Below are 25,333 nucleotides of genomic sequence, written 5' to 3'. Positions count from 1 at the left end.
CACATTGTGTGTCAGGTGCCTTTCACTCCATTCTGTTGTGTGATGTTTTGTGTTTTGTCTCTTCCATTTCCTTCCTGAAGCCATTGCCGTGATTTAGCCTTCTGTTCTTTCATATGGATTGTAGCAGAAAACTCCAAATTTGACTCTCCTTCTAATATAGACTCCTCAAATCCTATTTCCTATCATTACCCCATTAATTTTCTTAAAGAAAAGAGTCTTTGACCAGATGGCTCCATATCCAACCTTACTTCTAAGTGTCTTCCGTCGTAAAGCAGATCTGAGTGTTGCGCGAACAAACACGGAAGCGCACATTTGTCTGTGAGGACTTGCCAGTGCTGTTTCCGTGTCCTTGGGTCTGCCCACTACGCTAGCAACCAATAATGACCACATAAAGTCCCTTTCAGCGTCTTCCAAACGCTGTCTCTGTTGTTACGCAGTTCCTTCTCTGTGTTTCTAGAGTACTAATTTATAACTTGCGTAATAATTCCCATAAAATAGGCAAATTAAGATATGGCCCTTAAGAATAGGAATTCTCTTATTTTGAAGGAGTTTTAAAATTTATGAATGTAAATGTCAAATGTAACAACATCACATTCTTTTTTTTAGAGTTTTTCATCATTATTTCTATCAGGTTATGGTTAATTACTAGCTAAACTTGAAGATAAATTATATCTAAGCAATAATAATAATTTTATGAAAAGTAATTATTAGGTGGTCATCCAGGTCCTAATCTTTCCCCATTAAATGGCTAGAGGACATTAGCTGGATCACTTCTGAACTTTTTCTTAGCTTTTTTTGTGTGTGTAAAAAAGAAACACTAACCTCTTCTCTCATTCATGTATCCATTTACTTCATCAGCATCTGTTGATGTTCCTGTCACATGCTCGGAGCTATGATTCATTAAGACTTGATAATAATTCTAAAAAATACAGGTATTATGATGTTTTGGGGAACCCAGGTGAAGGAATGCTTGATTCTGCTGAGAGGAAGCCTGAGAAGTTTACGTGATGAGTAGGAAATTCCCTAGATTAAAACAAAGGCGTGGTGTTGCAGAGAGACGGAAGAGTCAGCCACGTTTGTCACTCTAGCCCGCCAGGGATGAAGGACGCCTGGATAGAATGGCGAGCTAGACCACAACTCGTCCTCACACCCGGCTGCAGTGCTTACACATCTGCTAGGCAGTGTGGCAATGTGAACATATGGTAAGAGAAGTGTCCAAGATATTCCCCAGGTAGTGTCAGTCGTCGCAGACTCTTGTCCATACACCTAATAAAAAGTAGATGTCAACATGATTTGAGAAACATGAACCCTTCATGGATTAAACATTTTTTTGTTCTTAGTTCTTTAAAGATTTGTGGATTTTTAAAAGCTTAGTATAGTGGCCCCTGGGTGGCTCAGTAGATTAAGCATCTGACTCTTGATTTCATTGAAGGTCATGGTCTTGGGGTCGTGAGATCAAGTCCCGCCTCCCACACCCAGCATGGAGCCTGACCAAGATTCTCTCTCTCTTCCTCTGCTCTTCCTCATCCCTTAAATGCATGCATACATATATAAATGCTTCGTATAATAAGCCCTAGTAATATTGATAACATGGCCATATTTAAGATCTTTTATTAATTTAGTCTTTATGCTTGAGGCTGATTCTCTACGTTTTGGTGACTAGATCAGTGATTATATCTCTTTCAGGAAAAAGATACATATAATATGTAACTATAACTTTTAGCATTACTCTCTTATTTGTTAATTTATGTTTTATCATTTTTAAATAGTTCAGATACATAATTAACTAACATCTCTCATTTTTATGACATTTTTCTTGGGATTTCTATCGAAAAATAGTAATTTGAAAACCAGTAATTTGATAAGCAAAACACTGAAAAGTATAACAGATAAAAACTTAGTTTCATTTAATATTCTGTGTGTTTGAATTCAAAAGGTCAGTGCATGCTTTAAAATTTTTATTACACTCCAGCTACCACTCATCAATTTTTAATACCTGTTTGATGGTGATAACTGATGAGAATTACTGACATTCTACCAATTACATCTCCTTTATATGGTGTGAGAATTCCCATTAATTCTCACTAAAATTACCCATGTGGTAAGAGGTACGTATAAAGGCATCTCTTCTAGGCTGACAGAGTTGTTGAGGGAAAATAGGTGACGGACTTTTTTCTGATAATTGAACCTGTTGATCCGCAGCTATGATTTCTTTGTTCAGACTGGTAAGTAGGTTGTGTATTCGTTAAGTTAAAGTTGTGGACTCAGTAGCCTAATTTTAAAAGTATGGATTGCAATTAAATAAAATAGTGCTAGAATAAACAATAGGACTAGTACTTTCTTATATTCGTTTTTTTTTCTGTTATATTGTTTTTATTTTATTCTAAAAAGTTTTCCAATTGCATTTCTAAATTTTAATTCCAGTTATATTCTCTTTTTTTTGAAGATTTTATTTATTTATTTGACAGACAGAGATCACAAGTAGGCAGAGAGAGAGAGAGAGGAGGAGGAGGCAGGCTTCCCGCTGAGCAGAGAGCCCGACGCGGGGCTCGATTCCAGGACCCTGGGATCATGACCTGAGCCGAAGGTAGAGGCTACACTGAGCCACCCAGGTGCCCTGTACTTTCTTATATACTTAAACTAAAAATATCTTCTAAATTATTTTTTCTCAGACTGTTACTCAATTTTCTTCCCTTTTAATTAAGGTGAAATCATAAAAATATGATTAGTATGTCCTGGTTTTAGAAAACTTCAGGTAGGGAACATATCTATACTACATACCTTTGTTGTCTAAAAGCATTTCTCAGTTGTACTTAGAGCCGTTTTGTTAGTTTTGTGTGTTTTTTGTTTTCGTTTTTTTTGCTTTCTGAAACATCTAAAACTGAGCACATTTAGTCTCCTGATTCAGTGAGTCTCAGGTGAAAGATTCCCCTTGGAACTTAGTTCTTGGCAAAGCTTTATACACCACCTCTCTCCCCCACCCACGCTGACAGGTCTCGTTCCTTTCAGTCACAGCACATATGTGGTTCACACTAACCTTCTCCTGTGGCATTCCAGTCAGCGAAGTAGAAAGAACCGGAGGTATTTCAACAGATGATCTCATCCAGGGAATTGGTTATATAAGTCTTGCAGGGTCTTACGGCGGAAGACGCTGACAGGAAGAACCGGACTCAGGAAGCACCTCCCTTCCCTGGAGCCAGGGCACAGAGGGAAGCGGCTGAGACGGTCAGCACCTGGAGCCGTGGACAGCGCCCGCCCTAGGCCCTCTGACCCAGCAGAGCGCTGCCTCCTGGGGGCGCGGTCCCTCTGCGGAGCTGTGGGCTCTTCCCAGGCTGGAGCCGCCACTGCCCTGCTGCTGGGAGCACCCCCGGGAGAAGCTGAGCTAGCAGGAGGGATGGAGCCCTTTTCTCCCAGCAGGCTTGCTGTTCCCTCCGGACATTCCCCAAGGCATCACAGAGCTGCACGGAGAGGATGGGAAAGTGGGTTGACTGGGGCTTAGGGACGGTGTCTGCTCCCTAGGAACAGACTCTGCCTCTCCTTGGTTCTTCCTCCTCTCGTTTCTGCTTCTTGATCCGGGGGTTTGCGTCAGTAATTCCCCTCTTCTGACTGCGGGTTACCACTGAAGGCTCTATTGCTGTTCTAACCGTTATCCCTCCAGTTCTTTCATTTGTGTTGTCAGTATTGCTCAGTTTTAGATATTTTCTAAATTCCGCTGTGAGTTCCTTTTCTATCCTGCATTCTTACTGATGAGTTACTCTCCTGGCCACCTTTTAGTTGCAGATTTCTGCTGTACCTATTCTGTGGTCTTACAACATGTTTTGTGGTTGTCTTTTGAAACTTGAGATTAGCTGTGTGGCCCAGTTTATCATTAATAAGAGATTTTCAGGTTATGTTTGAAAAAAATGTGTATTCTGCTGTGGTTGACTGATGTGTTCAAATTATGTCTTTTAAGTGAAGGACAATGTTTTACAATGTTTTGTTCACAACTCATATATATATATATATATATATAGAGAGAGAGAGAGAGAGAGAGAGAGAGAAAATTGTTTTTTAATTTTTGAATTATATAAAATCAGAATGTTATCTCTGCTTTATTTTAAATTTTTCCTTAAATTCAAGTTAGTTACTATCTAATGTGTTATGAGTTTCAAGGTAGAGGTCAGTGACTCATCAGTTGCACACAACGCCCAGTGCTCCTTGCATCACGTGCCCTCCGTCATGCCCATCCCCCGGCCACCCCATCCCCCCCGCCAGCAACTATCTTTTGATAGGTTGAAACTTAATCATTGTAATTTCCTTTAGCTCTTGAAGTGTTTTTCTTCTGTTATTAGTAAATTTTTATGAGCTTTCTTTTAGTATCGGCTAGATGTAGCTTATTCCCTGCTTTTACTCTCGGTTTTTGGATCTGTTTGTATGGGTGTATCTTATAAAGAGCCCGCAGGTGGCTTTTGATTGATCTTCAGGTGGACCCTTCAGTCTATGTACATTAATTCGGGCTACTATATATGATTAGGGTTTGTATTTTTCCACTTTTTTCATTCCTTTCTTACCTTCCTTTGGACTGATTATTGTCTCTGATATTTTTCTCTCATAGTTTACAAATCATACACGCTTTCTCGTTGTTCAGTGATATTTTGCTGCACCTGCTTAGCTTAGCAAAGTTAACAGAAATAGAGTGGCTTACCTGGAGGAGAATTCCAGAAGCTCAGGACACATGTTTCAGTCTTGGGGGCGGTCGCTGCTTGATGCTGGCCCAGGTCTACCCCACATTCGTCATCTTCACTATTCTTCCTTCTGGAGTCTCAGGCACAAATTGCTAGTGTCACTTCCCTCCTGCCTGAAGTCCTTTGGTGGTGAGCTCTTGGAGCGCTTATTTCCCTGAAAATGCCCTTAATTTTCCTCTGTTGTTTACATGTGCATTTTCCTTGCTCAGCAGTGACTGTCTCTCATTATACCGAAGGCCTAGTGAGATAATCTCTGCTCTTTGGTTTCTCCCGTTGCTACTGAGAAGTTCCTTTTTGCTCCTCGACTTCTCTTTACTCGCCTACTGTTTTTAGATCTTTGTCGTAGTTTTCTGCAGTTTTCCTAAGACTCGGTGTGGGTTTGTTTTCTTTATGTCTTCATTCATTCATCCTTTGATCCTGCTTGAGACTGCCTGGGCTGTTTGGGTTCAGGTCGCCGGGGCTCATCAGCACTGGTGAGCGTGCCGGGGAGGTTAGCTCTGCCTTCCTCCGCCTCGCTTCTGGAGCTCCAGTCAGGCGCAGGCTAGCCTTTTCCTCTCACCCATCATGGGTCTTATTTCTCTTACTTTCCATTGTGTCTTGTCTGTGTGATGCATTCTTAATAAACTCTACACCTGTCTTCAGTTACCCACTCTCCATTCAGCTAAATATAATCTATATTGAAGTTTTACATTTTAATTACATATATAATTAAATATATACATATATATGCATATGTATATATTTAAACTTCCAATTTTATTTGTTTGTCAGAGAGAGAGAGCATGAGCACAAGCAGGGAGAATGACAGGCAGAGGGAGAGGGAGAAGCAGGCTTCCCACTGACAGAGAGCCCAATGTGGGACTCGATCCCAGGACCCTGAGATCACGACCTGAGTGGAAGGCAGACACTTAGCCCACTGAGCCACCCAGGCATCCCTAATTATGTATTTTTTAATTTTTGAAAGTTTTCTTTGTTAGTCAGATCTGCTTGTTGTTTAAGATTCTCTATCAGTTCTAGAAACATTTACCATAATTGTTTTATGTTTTGTGTGTGATTATTAGAAAAACTGAAGTGTCTGTGGATTTAATTCTTTTCTACATTGTATGTGAAAACTTGATAGCATACCATCTTTATAGAGTAGTTTGGTTTTTTTATTTTTTAGCCATGAGCTGCTGATTATTTGGTAATTTTACCTGAAGGAATTATTTGTAGGCTATAATTGTATTCCCCATTCAATTTAGAATGTAAAATTAGGGTTTGGTTTGGTTTGGGTCCAGGTCAGGACCATATGCCCTTCAAATACTTTGAGACAGGCCTGCTCTGGAACTGTACAAACTAAATTACCCTCTTGAAGCGCCTTAGAACCTCTGACGTAGTGCGCACAGACTAGCATTAAAGTTCTAGTTGTGCCCCTTAGTTTTGAGAAGAGAGTCCTACGCCTACACTTCCCCACTCTAGTTACAACCCAGGTTTAACACCTGCGATCTCCCTTCTTGTCCTTGGGGCAGAGGGTGGTTTTTCTCTTTCACTCTCTTTCACTCTTCTCCCGAGAGCATCCTGGTTTGGGATTTCAGTTCTGGGGCCTTCCTAACCCCTCCACCTGAGCAATACTGGACTGGCTCCCTGGTCTTGCAGCCCTGTGTGTGACTGCAGACGCTCCGGTTCTCCGGCATCGGTGGACTGGAGTGCTTGCCCTTTGCCCACTCTTAGTACGGAGAAGTAAAAAGCCTTCCTGGACTTCTCATTGTTGCTCTAAAAAGCCCCGGTCTGTGTGACTCCTCACACACCATGAGCACTAGCTTTGTAGGCCTTTGTCCAGTTAATTGCTCTGCCCAGAAAGAAAATGAACGTATCCTTGTTTCTCCGAGAGGGCCACGGGGTCTCCGAGTAGACACTGACTGAGCTCCTGAGCCCCAGGGTGCCGGAGAGACCAGAGCATTGTCTCCCTGGGCTCCTACAGGTCAACGGGGTGAAGCCCAAACTTGGAGCCATCTCTTGGATGGCTTGGCTCCTGAGGGATTTTATGTACGTGGGAATGCAAGCCCGTTACATTTCGTGGAACAGCCTCTCTGGAGGGGAAGAATAGGGGCAGCCACGTGCTCTGGAAGAAGGGCGTCGGCACCTCGCCCGCCCCTTGTCTACCTCGCGTGTCCGGCTGCTTGTATAGGACGCTCGATCCGGCTCTCACTGGACCACCCTCGAGGCCAGGCCCTGGACGGGGACAAGGACAATAGCGCACTGACCATTTACCGTGAGGTCATGAACATACAGGTCTCTCTACTCCAGGACACCCTGTTTGCGATCGGGGAAGTTCGTAGCGATGAAGACGGGATACTCGGCACTTAGCTGCTGGAGTGACTGTCTCCTCTCGAGGCTGTGTTTGGTGGTTGAGGAATCGCTTAGCATCTCAGTCACACAGTTGTGGTCGGCCCGTCCTGCTCTGCTGAAAGCAGAAGCTGGGCTTCCCCATTTCTTACTTTGCGTGGTCATAAAGTAAGTCGCACGCGTCCTTCAAGTGACTGCTTTGTTGACCGCCTCTCGCCATGCGGTGGTGTGTTGTGCGGTGCTGGGATAGCTTCTTCTCGCTGAGTCCGGGCGCTGCCTGGCTGGAAGCTGCGCGTCCCCTTCAGCCGTGATGCCGTGAAGCAGCTCTCTCGCACGCGGGGATGTCAGGCTCTGTCAGACTTCCAACGCGCGCCTGCACAGCGTCGTGGGTCATCTGGCTGTCTTTCTGGGGGCCAGTGCGCCCTCAGGGTCCCGGTTCCAGGAGGGCATTGAAGAAAAGGTCGCTGTTTGTCATAGGGACCTGTTGCATGACATTTTCAAGTTTGGTGACACTGTCTTCGTTCATGATCCATCCCGCCCTGGTTTTTCTGTTGCCGAAACTGTTGCCATGTGACCAAATACCTTTGTGTGGGAACTCCTGGTGTGCCTGGCACACAGTCCCTGCTCCCGGATGTTAGTCGTCCTTCCCTCGGGGACCCCAGTCCGTGGGACGTCTCTCTTGTGTGACTGTGTTGTTACCTCCCCCACGAGTGCTCCACGGAGTGGCAGAGCCGCGGCTGCAACCACGTCCCGGAGCAGAAAGCCTGCGAGAGATCCTCTCCCGGGAGGAAACCTGCTCTTATTGATGTGCCGTTTTATTCTGCATACCCACAGTTGATGGGACAGTGGCTGTCGGAGAAGCAGGGGGTCACATCCACAAGGCGAAGTGTGCCCCTGACAGTGGCGTCTGACCCCGGGGTGACCGTGCCCTTCTCCTTGGGGTGGGGGGGAGGGACTACTGGGTGTGCTTGTCCATGACTGTTGCAGCAAACAGAGCCAGGAAGTTTTCAAGGCGCATAATATTAGCAAATTTAAAGCAAAAGCTTTTTTTTTTTTTTTTTTTAATTAGCACTCCCTAGCTTCCTCTCAGTTTTCAGAGGACATGACAGCGTCCATCTCTCCAGCGCACCAACTCCAACCTGCCCTCGCTCCCGTCCGCGGCGTGAGTGGCCGCAGCGGGATTTGACTCCGTGAGCGCACACGTGTCCTCTGCTCAGTGAACATGCATTTAGTTGTGACTAAACTAAATGAAATGAGCATCGAAACATTTGGTTTCCTTTGCCCCCTTCGGTGGTTGGCGTGACCCTGTCACTAATACCCGACTTAGGTACAATAACACGAGACGACGAAGTAGCCGGCGCTTCTGGGAAATGGGATGCCGGGAATTCCATAGATCTTTCTCCCCTGCATCAGACGGACAGGACTGTCTATTTCCAATTTCCTTTTTTGTTCCCTGCCTTGCTGTCTCTCTCCCACAGTCTTGTCAGAAATCCGCTTCTGGAGAGTCGCAACATAGCATGGATATGTCAGACTTTGACCTTTCTGACCAGGAGTGCGTTTATCTTCTGTAATGCATTAGAACACGTAAGTGTGTGGAACGGAAAGAGCTGTTTCTCCATCATCACAGGATGGCCGCACCTCTTCTCCACCTGAGGATTTCTTAGGTTCAAGTCTAGTGGAAACAGGCGCGTCTTTCTCAGGAGACCCAGCAGAATTGTCACAGCCACAGAATTGTCACAGCCATGGATGCCGTCTCATCGGCCGACACCGTGGTCGGGAGAACGGAGCGCTCGTGTTTGGGAAGCTTTAGTCACATAACTAATTTCTACAACCGAGTTCAGTAAACTCTGGTAGAACCACATGGACTAAGACAGGAAACGCTGTTTCCGCCCCAGAGAGATTGTAGGAAATGATTATCTTAAGAAGAATGAAGAGTTCCTGGAGGGCAAAACACAGTTTCTACCTCATGGAAATGAAGATATTGCCCCCTTTTCTGTGATCCTTACAGAACCACCCACCTCTTTGTTTCTGTTTCTCATTTCCTTTTCCGCTTTTTAAATGGATGGTATATTGAGTCATTTTAATATCTTTCTTATCGTAGAAAAAATATCTTGGACCTAGACATAATCATATAAGCGGGTGGGGGGAACCTCTGTCTGGTTGTTGATCACTGTTTCATAAGCCATGGACACACAGAGACGGTGATCTTACTGATTTCACTGCTTTGCAGACGTGAGAAGGACCCACACCACAATCTCCAGAACACTTGGAATAAGTGATAGTGTCCCTGAGAGGCTGGCCAGCCCCCGCACGAGGGACACCTCCCTTCCTGGAAATTGTTTGACTGAAACCCAGCCATCCTACCTGTCTGTCGACCGTCTGCAGCCCTTCCCTGCAGCAGCGTGCTGGGCTGACAATGGCCGTACAGCCTGGCCGAACTCCTCTCGGGACCTCTGTGGACACGCCTGCCAAGCCCTGGCCTGGTCAGTGCTAGAGTCTCCTCTCCTGATGGAAATTCTCCCACAAAGAGCCGTCTTCAGAAATCTCTAGCAAACACAAAACCACCCCACTTTCTGTGTCGTCCATGTCACCAGAGTCTGAAACAGTATCCCACCTACAAATTATTTCAGTTAAAACACAGAAGTCCTGGATTCACACCCATATTATGCCAAATTAGGGTCATTTTTCTGGCTTGAGAGATGCTTTAATAGTTAAGTTTTAAAATACCCATAACCTTTTCCCCCAGCAGCTCCATAATCACTAATGATTTTCTCTGAATACACTCAGCTTTTTCATGACAAGATGAACTTTAGAATGTCAAGGCCATCTTTCAAAGGAACACAGTTTACTCATTTGTATTTAATCATTAGAGAAGTCTTTTATAATAATCAGCCAACAAAAGATACAACTAGTTCCTCGGTGGTTTCACCAGAAATCATGCTGTGTGCATGTCGTGCTTATTCATGGTGATTTTAGCTAACGTACAGATAGACAGTGAATTAGGAAACATGTTATTCACAAGTTTTTTTGTCTTAAAATGATAGCATACCGCTCCTACTATGAATTCTCTCTCTAGTTCGTCCTTTTGGGTGTGCAGAGTAGCTGCATTTATTTCTAGAATTAGTTATTTTGATGTGATTTTTTATGAAAAGTTTGCGGAGGCGCTGAGGTGGACTGTGTCACCGTCCAGACTACAGCGTGCCGCGCAGCCTCCTGCCGTCTTACACGGCTCCGCCGGCAGACTGACCTCCCTCAGCTCATAGAGTGCATTCTGCCTTCTTCTTTTTTGCCTTCCGATGCTTTTTCATCTCTTATTAGTCACTTTTGAGACCATGCTGTCTATTTTTTTCTGTTCTTTTGTTCTTACTGCTGACACACAGCATTTTACTTGCTAGTCTCCAGAGCAGGACTGTGTGCTGGGAGTAGGACGTGAAACCAGATGGCAGTGTAGATGGCATCTGTAGTAAGTGCAAGTGGAAACTTAATTTTAATATATTTTATGTCACCAGTAGATCCAGAACATCAGCATTTCGACACGTGGTCAGTAGAGAAAATTATTCATGTGATATTTTACATTCTTTTTTCATATTAAGTCTCTGAAATTCAGTTTGCATTTTACACGTACTGCATGTCTGTAAACCGCAGTCCCTGTGTGAACCCTGTTTGAATTTTAAGCATTTTTATGCTCTCCTAAATCACCCTCCTAGCAAGTTTAGTACAGTGAGCTGTTTTCTTGGATTATGGATCCAAGAGTGGTGGAAAATCTCTCACCCAAGTATGTCTGCTTAATTAATGCAGCTGGTCACTTTGAGTCACAGCCGCTGCCGCTGCCCGGTCCCAAAATTCTGCGGGCCTCCGCACAGAGGACACTCAGTCAGCTCCGCCTGCGCCCTGCAAGTGGGACAGCGAAGCCCGCGTGAGGCCACAGCTGTTGACACAGGGGTGCACAGAGTCTCTTAAGGCCGCCGGGGAGACCTCCTGCTGCATGAGAAGGTTCCGTGGCAAATGTTACCGCTCGTGCACAGGGCATCGGGTCACCCCAGAGTTCCGAGGGACATGGGTTTTGTAGAGCGGCAGCTGCCGTGGGTGGTGGCTCCTCTCGCGGGTCTGGGCGGAGGAAGGGGAAGGGATTCCCCGTTCTCGATGCGGTAAAGAGCGTCGTGGCTCACGAGCCATCAGATGTACAGCAGAGCGGCGGCCGGGGCGGGACTCCGTGGCGATGTCGGTTCCCACCCTCGGGAAGACTCGGAGGGGTCAGGAGCTCGGGGCGGGAGGCGGCTGCAGACCGGGTGGGCACAGCGAGGGCGCTCGAGTCAGACGCGGGGCCTGGACACGGGCCGGGCGGCGGCCGTCTCGCGAGCAAACTCGGAGGAGGAGGAGGTGCTGCTCGGGGCTGGGCAGAGACGGTGGTTTCTCCGGCTGGAACCTCCCGGGGAAGGTGCCGCGAAGATGGTTGAAACGGCAGCAGGGGGCTCAGTGTCACGTCGGCTCTGCTGATGGAGCCGCGCCGGGTCTGAGCGGGGGGACCCCCGTCTGGAAAGAAGTTCTCCTGTGGCAGAAGGCGCTCGGCCGGCCTCCGGGGCTGCAGGAAGGAACTCGATCCTGACGGGAGAGCGGATCCGCGCAGCCACTGCCTGGTTGTCTTGGGAGCCCGCCGCGGCTGCCCGGCCTTCTGCAGCCCGCAGCCCGGCCCAGAGGCGCCCTCAGCACTGCGGGGGGACCCCCGCCCGCCCGGAGCTCAGGACCCACAGCCAGCGCAGATGGTGTCAGCAAATTTGACAATGAAGCGTTTTTTAATTAATCTGTATACTTTTTTTTTTTTTAGACAATGCTATTGCACAATTAAGAGACTACAGTACAGCATAAATATAACTTCTACAGGCACTGGGAACCAAAATTTCATTTGACTGACTTATTGTAATACTTGCTTTATTGTGGTTGTGAGGACCTGAACCCACAGTATCTCTGAGGTTTGCCTGTATAGCAATAATAGAAACAAAAATGTATGAATTTGAGGTCTTAGTCTAAATCTGTCTTCAGGTAGAATCTTATACTCTTAAGCCAGTAAAATTTATTTAATGGTGATTCATTTAATGGCAATAGCCACGCTAGATCATCATGTCATTAAATTACTTATCATGCTCAACAGGTGAAAAAGACAATGCTCTCGTGGGATATATGAATGTGGCCAGCACTAGAGCAAAAAGAAGGGATCCTTAACCAGGCCTGTAAGCAGAACATATAAAGAAAGTTAGGATGATGTATAGTAGGTAAGAGAAAGGGACTCCCGGAGCTTATCTCTTGATTGTATTTTGGCACATTTAGAATATTATTGGAGGTAATTTTTTTCCCTCTTAATTATATGAGCTCTTCAGATACAATTCCTGTTCCTTGAATTTTTCCTACTAATTTGAGAAATCCTAGAAATCCCGGTGTCAGAAACCCTGTTAAAGTATAGATGGAGAAATGAACGCGAAGTTGTAATAAGACGTAATAACCCCTGATCTTGGGCAAAACATGCGTAGTGTGCGTCTGTAATGTACATGTGAGGAATTTTCAGATTGGATTAAATGAGCATTCACATTTTATTTCAAAGCCATAATTTCTTCTCTCATTCATGGTGTAGCTGTTCTGCTCTCTGCATTGGCTTACAGATGCCATTCCTGCCATCCTTCCGACCATATTGACTGCTGCCTCTCAAGTGTGGCTCCCCCATTCTCAGTTCCCACCCCCATACCATTTCAAATGGTAGGGAACTCCCGAATTCCCTTCCTGTGTATTCACCAATGTGATAAACTTGGCCACCAGAAAACAACAGTATTTCAAAACAGAGTGGGACAGCAAGGAATTTTCGTAACCTTTGGAGTGTTTGGTTTCAGTGGTTTGTGCTGCTTTTCAGTAAGTATGACCTGACATATTCTTCTTCTAGAATTCAAACCTGATTCATCAGAAGGTGTCTCCTCCTAATGATCAACAAGGATCTCCAATATTGTCATTCATCATTCTGGAGCAGTTTAATGCCATTCGCTTAGTCCAAAGCATTCATCAGTCTCTTGCCGCTCTCAGCAAAGTCATCAGAGGAACCACTTTACTGAGTTTGGAAGTACAGAAATTGGCAAGTGCCTTATTAAACCAAAAGGTAAGCCAAAATTAAATATATATGTTTTTATTTCATTACTGGAAGTGACTCTTTCATTATGTATACATTTTTCAAGTCTTACAGTTAACAGTAACAGAAAACCCAAGGTAAACTACCTAAAGGCAGATAGCAATTACGTGACTGATGGAATGGAAGGGTCCAGGGGTAGCCGGGTAGCCGGCATTAAGGCCGCCTGATGCAGGAGCTTCAGATTGTCATGAGGATCTTAGGATGTTATTTATCTGCCTGTCTGGTCATGTTGTATGTGAGTATGCATATATGTAGATGTATTTCTGTGTGTAGGTATATGTGGACGTATATGTGTATAGGTTTGTGCCCTCCGTGTTGATTTCACCTCGGGGCAGGTCGTCTATACATGATGCTGTCCTCTCAGGCTGAGTCTTACTGTCTCTGCGCTCCAAGTCCAACAGAAAGAACACCTTTTTCCTGGTGACTCAGGCAAAAATCTTGGGATTAGCTTTAATCCAAACTGAGTAGCTAGTGTTTGATGCCTGGTCCCTTGACCATTCTCTGTGCAGGATTTGCAAGTTCTCATTGGCTAGGGCTTTAGCTGAATATGTATCCACACAGCTAGGATGGGTTCAGCTCCATCCGTAATGCGGTGTACTCTGGACTAGGGGGATCGTCACCCCGTGCAAGGTCAAGGTACGTTTGGCAGAAGAAAGAAAGAAACATGTCTCTTGCTGAATAATCAAACCACTTCCTGGTTTGCTCAGGGACCTCGTTCTGCTGTGTCGTCACGTAGCACAGAGGAAGGACAGAGGAATCAGCCTCTTTCTGGTCCCTTCTTAGGAGGGCATTAGCCCCATCAGGAGGGCTCCACCCTTACGACCTGTTACCTCCCCAAAGTCTTGTCTCCAAGTACCATCACTAGGGGATTAGGCTTCCGCATACGGATTTGGGGGGGAACACAAGCATTCAGTCCACTGAGATACTCGTCTCTTTTCTGCATAGGCAGAAAGGCATACTCTGGTGTTTATGTAGGTGCCTCTCTATATTACACTTTGAATTGAGAAATAGAGCCTCTAAAATATCAGTTTTTGAAGTATTTTTATAATTTGCATGAAAACAAATTGGCTAAAATTCTTTCCAAGGATGAAAGCATGTTTTGCAAAGCACATTTATATTATACCCCAGAGAGTGTCTCTAGAGATGTTTCCTCGTGTCCGATAGGATGAGACTCAGATGAGATTAGGCTGACCTTCACAAAGACAAGAGCCATAAAATAGTTTCTGACATTTATTTTCCAATGAGTTTTACCAAAAATTGTGAATCTAGTATTATCCCATTCATTTCAAGGTAAAAATTTAATGTTTTATTACATTTGAATGCAACAAGTTCTGTATTCAGTGATATGATTTAATGTAATGTAGGAAATAGTTCAGTACATGACATTTTCTCATGGTGTCTGACATGACTGGAGTAAGAATTTTCTTAGAATTACAACTTTTTTACTTCTATGTTTCTGGTAATCCTCTAAAACTTTTTTTTGTAAAAAGTCACAATTATAATTTGTTAAAGAGAACAGTACTGCTAAATATTGTTACTCTTCTTTTACATATTAGGATACAGGCTGTAAATTACAAGTTAAAAGATAAGAATTGAAAAGATACAGTACAAAATCATTTCATCTTCCAAATATGCACTCTGTTCAGATACGCGTGTAGAGCTTCACTGTGGAGCATCAGGATGTGTAAGAGCTAGGCTCTCCCTGCTGCGCAGTTTTCTCCTTTCACTCTTTTCTGTGCCATGGCCTTGGTTATTGATTCTCCAAGTGTGGTCTTCAGAGCAGGAACGTCCACCTCACCTGAGAACTTGGTAGCATGCGTTCTTGGGACCCACCCCTGCCTGTGTGACTCACACTCGTGTTCCCTGCAGTCTGCATTGTATCAGTCCCTTCAGATGGCTCTGATGCACGCCAGTGTACTAGAAACACATCATGTAGTCAGAATTCCCATAGAAACTGGCAGAAGCACCTGCTGCATCACCTTCCAGCCCTCCCCACTTCACTCATCACTGTGACCACCTCCATCACTGGTCTGTAAATCTTGGGGGAAAAGAGAAGATGTTCATTCTTATGGAATGTTTGGGGAACCTCCAACTTTTCTTAAAGGCTTCCTCTTTTAAAATGTATCTACCTTCATGGAAATAGCGCTTTAAACTATTTTACCTTATTTTTCAACTATTTTACCTTATGATAATTATTAACAGTGAGTGATTTGCATTTTTCCACTAGAATAAAGTAATACCTTATGTTTTATGTAACATTTTCCTAGTTCCGAGCACTTTTGCACTCTGCTCTCATCATGTCCCTTCACTTAGGTCAGAAAGCTAAAGCTGAAAGGAGAGGCTGTCCCATAAAGAGGCGGAGCCCATTCTGCAGTCCTGGCGCTGTGTCTCCTGCATCAGTGCTCTCCCCACCTCCTCCGCCACTGAGTAGTTTGTGCATGCTATCGTGCAGTGGCAGGGTCGGCTTTGTCACAAGGGGCACTTAGCAGCTTTGTGAGCACTGAACTCCACATACTCGTCTCTGAAGGCTTATCACGTACTGGGATGGAACCGCCCTACCTCCTCATCTCTAGCGTCACTTAAATCCGACTTTTATTAGCCGCACTCACAAATGGAAATCATTTCCTGCTGATTTTCTTGTCAGTACAAGGGGGCCGCATGTATCCTGAATCTCTAGTATCTTGGAATTCTCCTTCAGTATCCCTAATTTAATACTGTTAATTTGTATGATAAGAGAATATATGCTTTTTTTTTTTTAAGCAGAGATTTTTAACTCCGAAGTTTATTCTTCCCCTTGTCCTTTTTTATTCATTTAGCAAGTGGAAATGAAAGTACGGTGTTCTAAGATTTTGTGCTATATGTGAAGTTTTATTAGTATTATTGGAGTTTTATGAATATCACCTAATATTTATTGTTTTTTAAAGGTAGGCTGTAGTAAGTTAAAGATGTGTACTATAAATCCTAAAGCAACCAATAAAAATAAAGTTAAAATACCACAGAGGTATGTGTAATGAGCCAATATATAAGACATAAGAGGGAAATACAACCTTTACTTAAATAGTCCAAAAGAATGATAAGCAAATAAAGAGAGAAGTGTGAAGTTATCAGTATCAGGAATAAGACAAGAGACATCACTACAGTTTCTACAGATGTTAAAAGCATAATAGGATTTTTTTTTTTAGAATTTTTTTTTTTAGATTTTATTTACTTATTTGACAGACAGAGATCACAAGTAGGCAGAGAGGCAGGCAGAGAGAGAGAGAGGAGGAAGCAGGCTCCCCACAGAGCAGAGAGCCTGATGTGGGGCTCGATCCCAGGACCCTGGGATCATGACCTGAGCCGAAGACAGAGGCTTTAACCCACTGAGCCACCCAGGCGCCCCATAATAGAATATTTTTAACAGCTCTATGCTCATAAATTCAACAACTTAGGTGAGATATAAGAATTCCTTGAAAGATTCAAACCACCAAAGCTCATTCAAGAAGAAGTAGTCTATAACCTATACTTTCTATTAAAGAATTTGAATTTGTTACTAACTTTCCCAAGAAGAGAGCTCCTAGAATTCACTGCTGAAATCTAATAAATATTTAAGAAAGAAAGAATACCCACTCTATGTAAACTCTTCCAGAAAATAGAAGAGGTAGGAATATGTCCCTGAGCTTCCTGAGACCAGCATTGCCTGATGATAAAAGCTAAGAAGGATAATAAAGCATAATACAGAAAATGTGTAGATAAATTTCCTTCCTCACCATAGACCCAAAACTTCTTAACAAGATATTAGGAAATAAAGTTCAACAAAATATAAAAGGGTAAGGTTTATTCTAGGAATATAAGGTTGAATTAAAAAATGTTATTTATCATTTTAATAGACTAGTAAAAGTTACATGATATTCTCAGTAGACACAGAAAAGGCATTAGACAAAAGTCAACATCCAGTAATGATAAAAGCTTTCAGCAAGTCAGGATTAGAGTAATGGGCCATCTCAACCAGATAAAGGGCATCTGTGAAAAAGCTGTAACATAATAGCAAAGGACCAACTGCTTTCCCCCTGAGAATCAGAAATAAGGCACTGAGGTCCACACTCACTACTCCTGTCCAGCATTGCACTAGCTAGCACAAGTTCAGTAAAAGAAATAAGGCATACAGATTGGAAAGGAAGAAGGAAGCTTGTCTTTATTTGCAGAGGATATGATCATCTGTTTTCATTGTCTTAAGGAATCTACCAAAATATTTAGAGCTAGTAAGAACCTTTAAGTTTAGCAAGGTTGTGGGATGCAAGGTAAATATGTAAAAATGATACATATTCTGGAACCAGCTACTGAAAATTGAAATTAAAAAGTACTCTTTGCAGTAATAGAAAGACCACCTATCAGGATGAAATTGGCAAAAAAAGATATGTAACACTTTTGTATACATTGAAAACCCCAAAGCTTTGATGAGTAAAATTAAAGAAGAGCCAAATAAACAGAAAGATGACCTGAAAGATGTACCGTGTTCATGTATCAGGAGATCCAGCGTTGTTAAGACGCTAATTCTTCCCAAATTAGTCAAAAGATTCAAAGCACTGCCAGTCAAAGCCTCTACAGAATCTTTTCGTTGTGATTGACAGTTTGTTTTGAATATTTGTTTTTTGTAAAAATAAAAAGACCTATTGTACCCTAAATAGTTTTGGAAAAGAATAAAATGGAAGATCTTGCTCAACATGATTCCTAGAACTTTTATGAAGATATGATCAAAGCACTGTGGTATTGGCATAAAGATAGATATGGAATGGAATGAAGAGTCTGGGAAAGACCCACTGATGTATGATCAGTTGATTTCACCAAGTATGCTACAGCAATTAAAGAAAAGAGAGGTAGTCTCTTTAATAGACAGTACCAGAACAATTGAAGAGCCAAAGGCAAAAAAATGAATTAAAACCCTACACCTGTATCTCTAAACATACATAAAAACTATCCCCAAATTGATTATACTCTTTTGAATATAAAAAGTTAGCCACAAACAGGAGAAAGGTTAGCTAGACAGAGACCCAATAAAGGAACATGTATCTAGAATTTTTTTTTAAGTACAACTCATTAATGAGAAGGCAAGCATTCCAAATTTAAAAAAAAAAAAACACCTTGAATAGACCCTTTAACAAGAGGTATACCTCTTGATACCACATTTTCTTTATCTATTAATCTATGGATGGACACTTCCCTTCTCTTGGCTACTGCAATAAACAGAGGGGTGCATATATCTTTTCAAATTCATGTTTTTGTCATCTTTGGGTGAATACCTTATAGTGGAATTATGGGATCATACGTTAATTCTTTTTTTTGTTTTTTGAAGCGCCTTCATGCTGTTGTACACAGTGGCTGCACCAATTTGCATTCCCACCAGCGGCGCACAGGGTTCCTTTTCTCCACATCCCCGCTAACACTTGTTATTCCTTGTGTTTTTGATTGTAACCATTCTGACAAGTGTATTGAATCATACTGTACACCTGAAACTAAGATAACACTTTTTAATTATACTTAATTAAGGAATAAAAGGAAGATATTCAGATGGCAAAGAAGCACATAAAAAATTCTTAGTATCAAGGGTGCCTGGCTGGCTTAGTCAGTAGAACATGCAACTCTTGATCTCAGGGTCGTGAGCTCAAGCCCCAGTTGGATATAGAGATTACTTACATAAATACACTTACAAACAATTAAAAATGCTTAGTATCAATCATTAGGAAAATGAATATTAAAATTATAATAAGAATATCAATATATAGAAATTGCATTTCTATACAGTAGCAGTGAATGCTAGTTCATAGCATTTAGAGTATACAGAATGAAATTAAGAAAGCAACTCCACTTAAAATAGTATTAAAAAGAGTAAATACATGGGAATAAAGGTAAGAAAAAGAGAGCAAGGCTTGTATGTTGAAAACTACAAAACATCACTGAAAGAAAGACTAAAATAAATTAAAAATCATCCTTTGTTTATGGGGGAACTGAGAAGTGAGTATATGGGTACAGAGTAGATTTAGGGAGTAATGAAAGTCTTCTGAAATTAGAGGGAGTTAAGCTGATTGATTTGTGGATATTGAACCATCCTTGCATCCTGGGAATAATCCCATTTTGATCTTGGTGAATGATTATTTTAATGTATTGTTGAATTTGGTTTGCTGATATTTTGTTGAAGATTTTTGCGTCTGTGTTCACCAGTGATATTGGCCTGTATTTTTCTTTTTCCTTTCCTTTCCTTTTCTTTCTTTTCTTTTCTTTCATTCGTTCTTTCTCTTTCTTTCTTTCATAATGTCTTTGTGTGGTTTAAACTGACCTCATAGAATGAATTTAGAAGCATTCTTTACTCTTCTATTTTTTGGAATAATTTGAGACTATTAACTCTTTTTTAAATGGTAAAATCCACCTGTGAAGCCATCTGGTCCTAGACTTTTGTTGGGAGATTTTTGATTGCTGATTCAATTTTGTTGCTAGTTATTGGTCTGTTCAGATTTTCTGCTTTTTTTCCTGATTGTCTTAGAAGAATATATGTTTCTAGGAATTTATTCCTTCTAGGTTGTCCAATTTGCTGGCATATAGTTTTTTGGAGTAGTCTCTTACACTCCTTTGTATTGCTGTGGCATAAGGTGTAGCTTCTACTCATTCATTTCAGATAATATTTGAATACTGTCTGGGTATTTTTTCTTTCCTTAATGAGTCAGCCTAATAGTTTATCAATTTTGTTTATCTTTTTTAAAAAAAGAACAAGCCCTTAATTTTATTGACCTTTGCTGTTTTTTTTTTTTTTTTAATCTCTGTTTCATTTATTCCCCTCTGATCTTTATTATTTCTTTCCTTCCATTAACTTTGTTGGGTTTTTGTTCCTTTAGGTATAAGGTTAGGTTGTTTGGGATTTTTATTGTTTCTTGAAGTAAGCCTTTAACACTGTAAAGTTGCTTCTTCGAAGCTGTTTCACTGTGTCTCAGAGGTTTTGGATCCTGCTGCTACCACGTCAATTTGTCTCTGGGTATTTGATCTCCTCTGTTTCTCACTGAGCCTTTGGTTGTCGAGCCTCCGTGCGTGTGCTTTTCGGGGTGTTTTTCTTGTGATTTCTAGTTTCATATCATTGTGATTGGAAAAGATGCTTGACATGATTCCAACTTTCTTAAGTATTGAGACTTGTTTTGTGGCCTCACGTGTGATCTGTTCTGGAGGATGTTCTGTGTGCCCTTGGAGAGTAAGTGTCTGCATTTTTGGATGGAAGCCTCTGTCTGTATCTCTTAAATCCATCTGACCTAATATGTTGTTCAAGGCCAGTGTTCCTTTATTAACTTTTTACCTGGATGATCTGCCCATTGATGTAAGTAGTGTGTTAAAGCCCCATATCTGTCAGTGTCTCCCTCTTTGTCTGTTAATGGTTCCTTTATGTATTTACATGTCCTTATGGGGGTGTAAAGGTGTTTACAGGTTTTGTGATTTCTTGTTGGATTGATCCTTATCATTATGCAGTACACTTCTTTGTCTTTTCTTACAGTCTTTGTTTTGAAGTGTATTTTGTATGATAGAGTATTGCTGCCCTCCTTTTTTTTTTCTTTTTTTTTTTTTCATTCTGTCTGCATCATGTATCTTCTTCCATCCTTCACTTTCAATCTGTGTGTGTCTTTAGGTCTGAAATGAGTCTCTTGCAGGCAGCATAAAGATGGGTCTTGTTTTTTATGTCTTTTGAATGGAGCAGTTAGTCCATTTACTTTTTAAGTAATTATTTACAGCTTTGTACTTACTGCTGTTTTATTGATTGTTTTCTGATTGTTTTGTAATTCTTTTCTGTTCCTTTCTTCTCTCTTTTCCCTTTTGATTCATGACTTTCTTTAGTGTAAGGCTTGGATTTATTTCTCTTTCATTTTTGTGCATCTCTTTTATGCTTTCTTTTTGTGGTTGCCATTGGATTGATAGATAATATCCTGTATGAATAGCAGAGTATATTAAGTTGATGGTCACTTAAGTTTGAACACATTCTAAAAGCAGTACATTTTACAACCCCCTCCACATTTAACCTATATGTTATAATTTATAGCTTTTTAATTGTGGTCCTTTGACTAATTTTTGTAGATACAGTTGACTTCATTACATTCATATTTTAACCTTCAAATGGGCTTTATAAGTGATTAATTTACTACCTTTACTCTAAGTTTGCTTTTACCAGTGAAATTTTTCCATTTCACAATTTTTTACTTGTTGAACATTTTTTGTAAGGCCTGGTTGGTGGTGGTAAACTCCTTTAATTTTTGTTTATCTGAGAGACACTATTTCTCCTTTAATTCTAAATGATAATCTTCCCAGGTAGAGTATTTTTGGCTACAGGTTTTTCCTATTAGCACTTTGAATATATCTTACCATTCCCTTCTAGTCTGCAAAGTTTCTGTCAAAAAATCAAATCATAGCCTTGTATTCCTTTGTATGTAACTAGTTGTTTTTCTCATGCCACTTTCAAGATTTTCTCTTCCTCTTTTATTTTTGGCATTTTAATTATTATGTGTCGTGGTATGGGCCTCTGGGTTCTCTGTGTTTCCTTCTCAGTTTAGGGTCATTTTCAGCTATTATTTCTCTAAGTCTGTTTTCTTCTCTTTCTCTCTTCTCCTTTTGGGACTCCTGTATTGTGAATATTATGACTCTTGATATTGTTGTAGATATCCTTAACTGCTCCTTATTTTTGTTGTTGTTGTTCTCCTTTTTATTTATTTATTTATTCATTTTTTGGCCGTTCACCCTGGTTGCCTCCTACCACTCTGCAGATCACTAATCCGTCCTGCATCCTTTAGTGTGTGGATGATCCCCTCTAGTGTGCTTTTCATTTTAGTTCTTATATTTTCAGCTCTGTCTGGTTCTTTTTTATATTTTCTATTTCTTTATTGAAGTTCTCACTGAGTTCTTTCTTCTGTCCAGTCTAGTGAATACCTTTATGGCTATTATTTTGAACTCTTATCAGGCAGATTGCTTATCTCCATTTCATGTAACTCTTTTTCTGGGATTTTGTATCATTCTTCCATTTGGATCCTATTCTTCTGTCTCTTTATTTTGTTTAACTCTCTGTGTTTGTCACTGTGGTAGTGTATAGGTCAGCTATGTGTCCTGGTCTTGGTCATAAGTAGTGGGCTTATGTACAAGGTGTCCTGTGGTGCCTGCTAGCTCATTCCCCACTGGTCCCCAGAACCAGGTGCTGCAGAGGTGTCCCCTTCTGTGGTGGCAGGGCTATGACTGCTGCACAGGGCTCTGCTGGGCTGAGCAGGCCCTCAGTTCAGCTGTCTGCAGTGACTGGTCACAGTATGGGCAAGTCTTGCCCTAGGTGCCTTGGCTGAGGCTTAACTGTAGGAACTCTGGTCACACTGATGTGTGTAGAGGGGTAACTTCCCATGCAGCTGAGTGGAAGCTTGGCTGTGGCTCCTGCTGGCTCCTCACCTCCCCCCACCCTCCCCCGGGAAGTAGTTCCTGTGGAGGGTGCCACTTCTGGCCAGGGCTACTTCCTGGATGTGGTGGGGTGGGAGACATTTGGGAGTGGCACCTGCCAGGGCAGCTGAGTTGGGTGGGGTGGACCCACAGTGGAACACCCTGGTGAAGAAGCGGTGCTAGCACAGTAAATGGGGAGAGTCTGCATTGGCTCCCAGAAGCCTGTGGCCAGCGGGGCTAAAGGAGAGCGACAGAAATGGTGCCCACCTGCACTTCCAGTTCTTGGGAAAGCTTCTCCAGATCCCTGCCCCTCCAGCACATGTCCTAAAATAAGGCCATAAAGAAGCCCCAGGCACTTTGGAAACTGCTGCTTGCTTGCTGAGTCTCGGGCTGAGAGAGAGAGAGCACTGACCCTTCGGGAGTGGAGACCCGGTTTCCTGTGGCCCTCTGGCTCTCCCATGGTTACACACCAGGGATTTTCAAAGTCAGACATCGTGGGGGTGTTTCTCCTTGGTGCAAGAACTCCGGGCTGGGGATGCTCCTTGATGGGCTTGATCCCATCACTCTTCTGCACCTGGGATATCCTCCTGCTTCTGGGTCACCACGGTGGAGGGGAGGGTTGGTACCTGATTGCACCTCTGCTTATCCTAACCTCGTTGAGCGGGTGGGTCCCTTTCTGTCTTTAGCTGTGGCAGTCTGCTCTGCCAGTCTTTGGGTCATTTTCAGAATCAGGTGCATCACATGCATTTGTTGCCGTAGTGTGTCTGTGGGAGGAGGTGAGCTCTAGACCCTCCTGCAGCCTCTCCCCCACTCCAATAAGAAGACTTTTAATGGTGGTATTCATATTTATGGAAATAATCCCATTAAATACCTCTCTTGGAGCTGAAAGTCCTTAGTTTGTAGGTGCTGTCCTACAAATTCTTTTTCTATATTAGTAAGAAAAGTGAAATCCTGGTAGCTAAGCAGTGGTTTTAGTGGGATTAAATTGGAACTATTGTAACTTTTATCACAAAGTACTGAGTTACACTTCCTCTTATGTACCTATAGTAAGACTGTTACTGTTGGTTTTACCATAAAGGTATCTTAATCCATCTGAAATGTAATTTTCTAATGCTGTTTATGTTTGTGAAACAGATTTTAAGTAATTTATAAACTTGTAAATTATGGGTAGTGTAGGTGTTAGTTGTAAGTTGTAAACTGTACTTTTGTCAACCATTTCATCCACAGTTGGAATTAGACTGAACTAGGTTTTTTCTTTTTCTTTTCCCCCTTTTCAAAACAAATTTTGAACTGAATCCTTTTTACCGCACACACTATAACATCTCATTGCAGCTTCTAGTGCTTAAGTAAGCATTGGTTACAAGGCTGTCTCCCAGTTTCGGGAACTACAGGAGACTCGAGTCCACGGAAGCTTCCCAGACATTTCCTGTGACCTCAGCAGATGCGTGTCGTGGGTTACTGGTATCCCCTGCACAGGCGGACGTCAGCACTCAGCTTTTCTGAGTGCAGGGACAGGGTTCGGCAGTCTGAGAGACAGGTCCACTGTTCAACACACGAGGAAAATGAGTCACTCAGTGTGGTGCTGTGTTTAAGTTTCATGTAATCGACACTGAAATTGTAGAGGAGAAATGAAGATATCCAAGATTATACTACAGTACTTTCTTGTTCAGGCCACTTAAACTTTCCCTCGCTCAGTTTCTAAATGTTTGTAACGTGGCTCATGGTGACGCCTCCATCCGAGCGTCGTTTTGAAGAGCAGAGGTGCATGGAGGTCCCACGCTCGGAACAGCGCCCTCCCCGGCCGAGCCCAGACTGCAGCCGTGTTTGCTGTCCTCACCGGTCTCCTCTCGTGCCGGTGGCCATCCTCGCTGGCTCCTGCCTCACGTAGCATGGCAGCTTCCTGACTCCCTTCCTGCCACCACGTTCATGCCTGAGTGCACTTCTTCCTGCACTTACCGGGTAATCTCTCTCCCATTCAAGTCGGATTGTGTCCCATGCCTAGTTCAAGCTTAATTGGGTCTTGTTGTCCTTGCTTTCCTGATCAAACTCCTTAGTGTGGACTCCAAAGAGCCTCTTGGTCTGGTCCTTACTTAATTAATGTCTCCCCTATTAATTGTTCTCCCTTTTCCTACTGTCTTTCTCTCCCGGAGTGTAGACTGTTTATCCCTCGAGATCTACCCAGTGTTATCTCACCAGAAAGCCTTCCATGATGCTCGCCCTTGTGGGCAGTGTGGACGCAGTGGACGCTAGCTCTGTGTTTCCTGAGCACAGTTCCTGTGTTGTCGGGGAGCTGGCTGTGCAGACTGTAGTGTCTCTTCTGTGTCCCTGCCTCCTCTCACAGGCTGTCACGAACAGGGGTGTTGTCATTGTGTGACCGGAGCACCTAACGAGTGACTGACAGACAGCGGCTGGGTAGCACAAGCTTGCTGAATAACCGCGTACTTGACTGGGGCTTGAAGGGGGTAGGGAGTGAACAGCTGCCCCTCCCCCGCTCTGCTTCTATGACATCTGTTAGGGAAAGGATCGGGAGCAAAAAGAGGTCCTGTTTAGGTTTAATCTGGGGCTCCACTTCTATAACATTTATTTTAGAAAAAAAAAAAAAAACTGGTAAGTTAACCTGTTCTAAGCCTTCGTTTTCCCATCATTACAGTTTTTAATTCCCAATTCGTAGTTGCCTTGTGTTGAACTTCACGCG

The 25,333-nt window shown here is 42.7% G+C and overlaps 1 protein-coding gene across 1 annotated transcript in view; it reads left to right on the top strand.

Annotated features, from left to right (window-relative positions):
- LOC111153786 (dynein cytoplasmic 2 heavy chain 1) overlaps positions 1 to 25,333 on the top strand; it is a 309,334-nt gene that overhangs the window by 232,801 nt on the left and 51,200 nt on the right. Inside the window, 1 exon segment of the mRNA XM_022513025.1 lies at positions 12,979 to 13,188. Within this exon segment, the coding sequence (XP_022368733.1) occupies positions 12,979 to 13,188 (210 nt within the window).

This window comes from Enhydra lutris, unplaced genomic scaffold (genome assembly GCF_002288905.1).
Source record: "Enhydra lutris kenyoni isolate GAN:26980312 unplaced genomic scaffold, ASM228890v2 scaffoldscaffold34, whole genome shotgun sequence".
Classification (NCBI taxonomy): Eukaryota; Metazoa; Chordata; class Mammalia; order Carnivora; family Mustelidae; genus Enhydra; species Enhydra lutris.
Note: the sequence above shows the minus strand (reverse complement) of the source record. Positions and strands in the feature narration are given on the sequence as shown.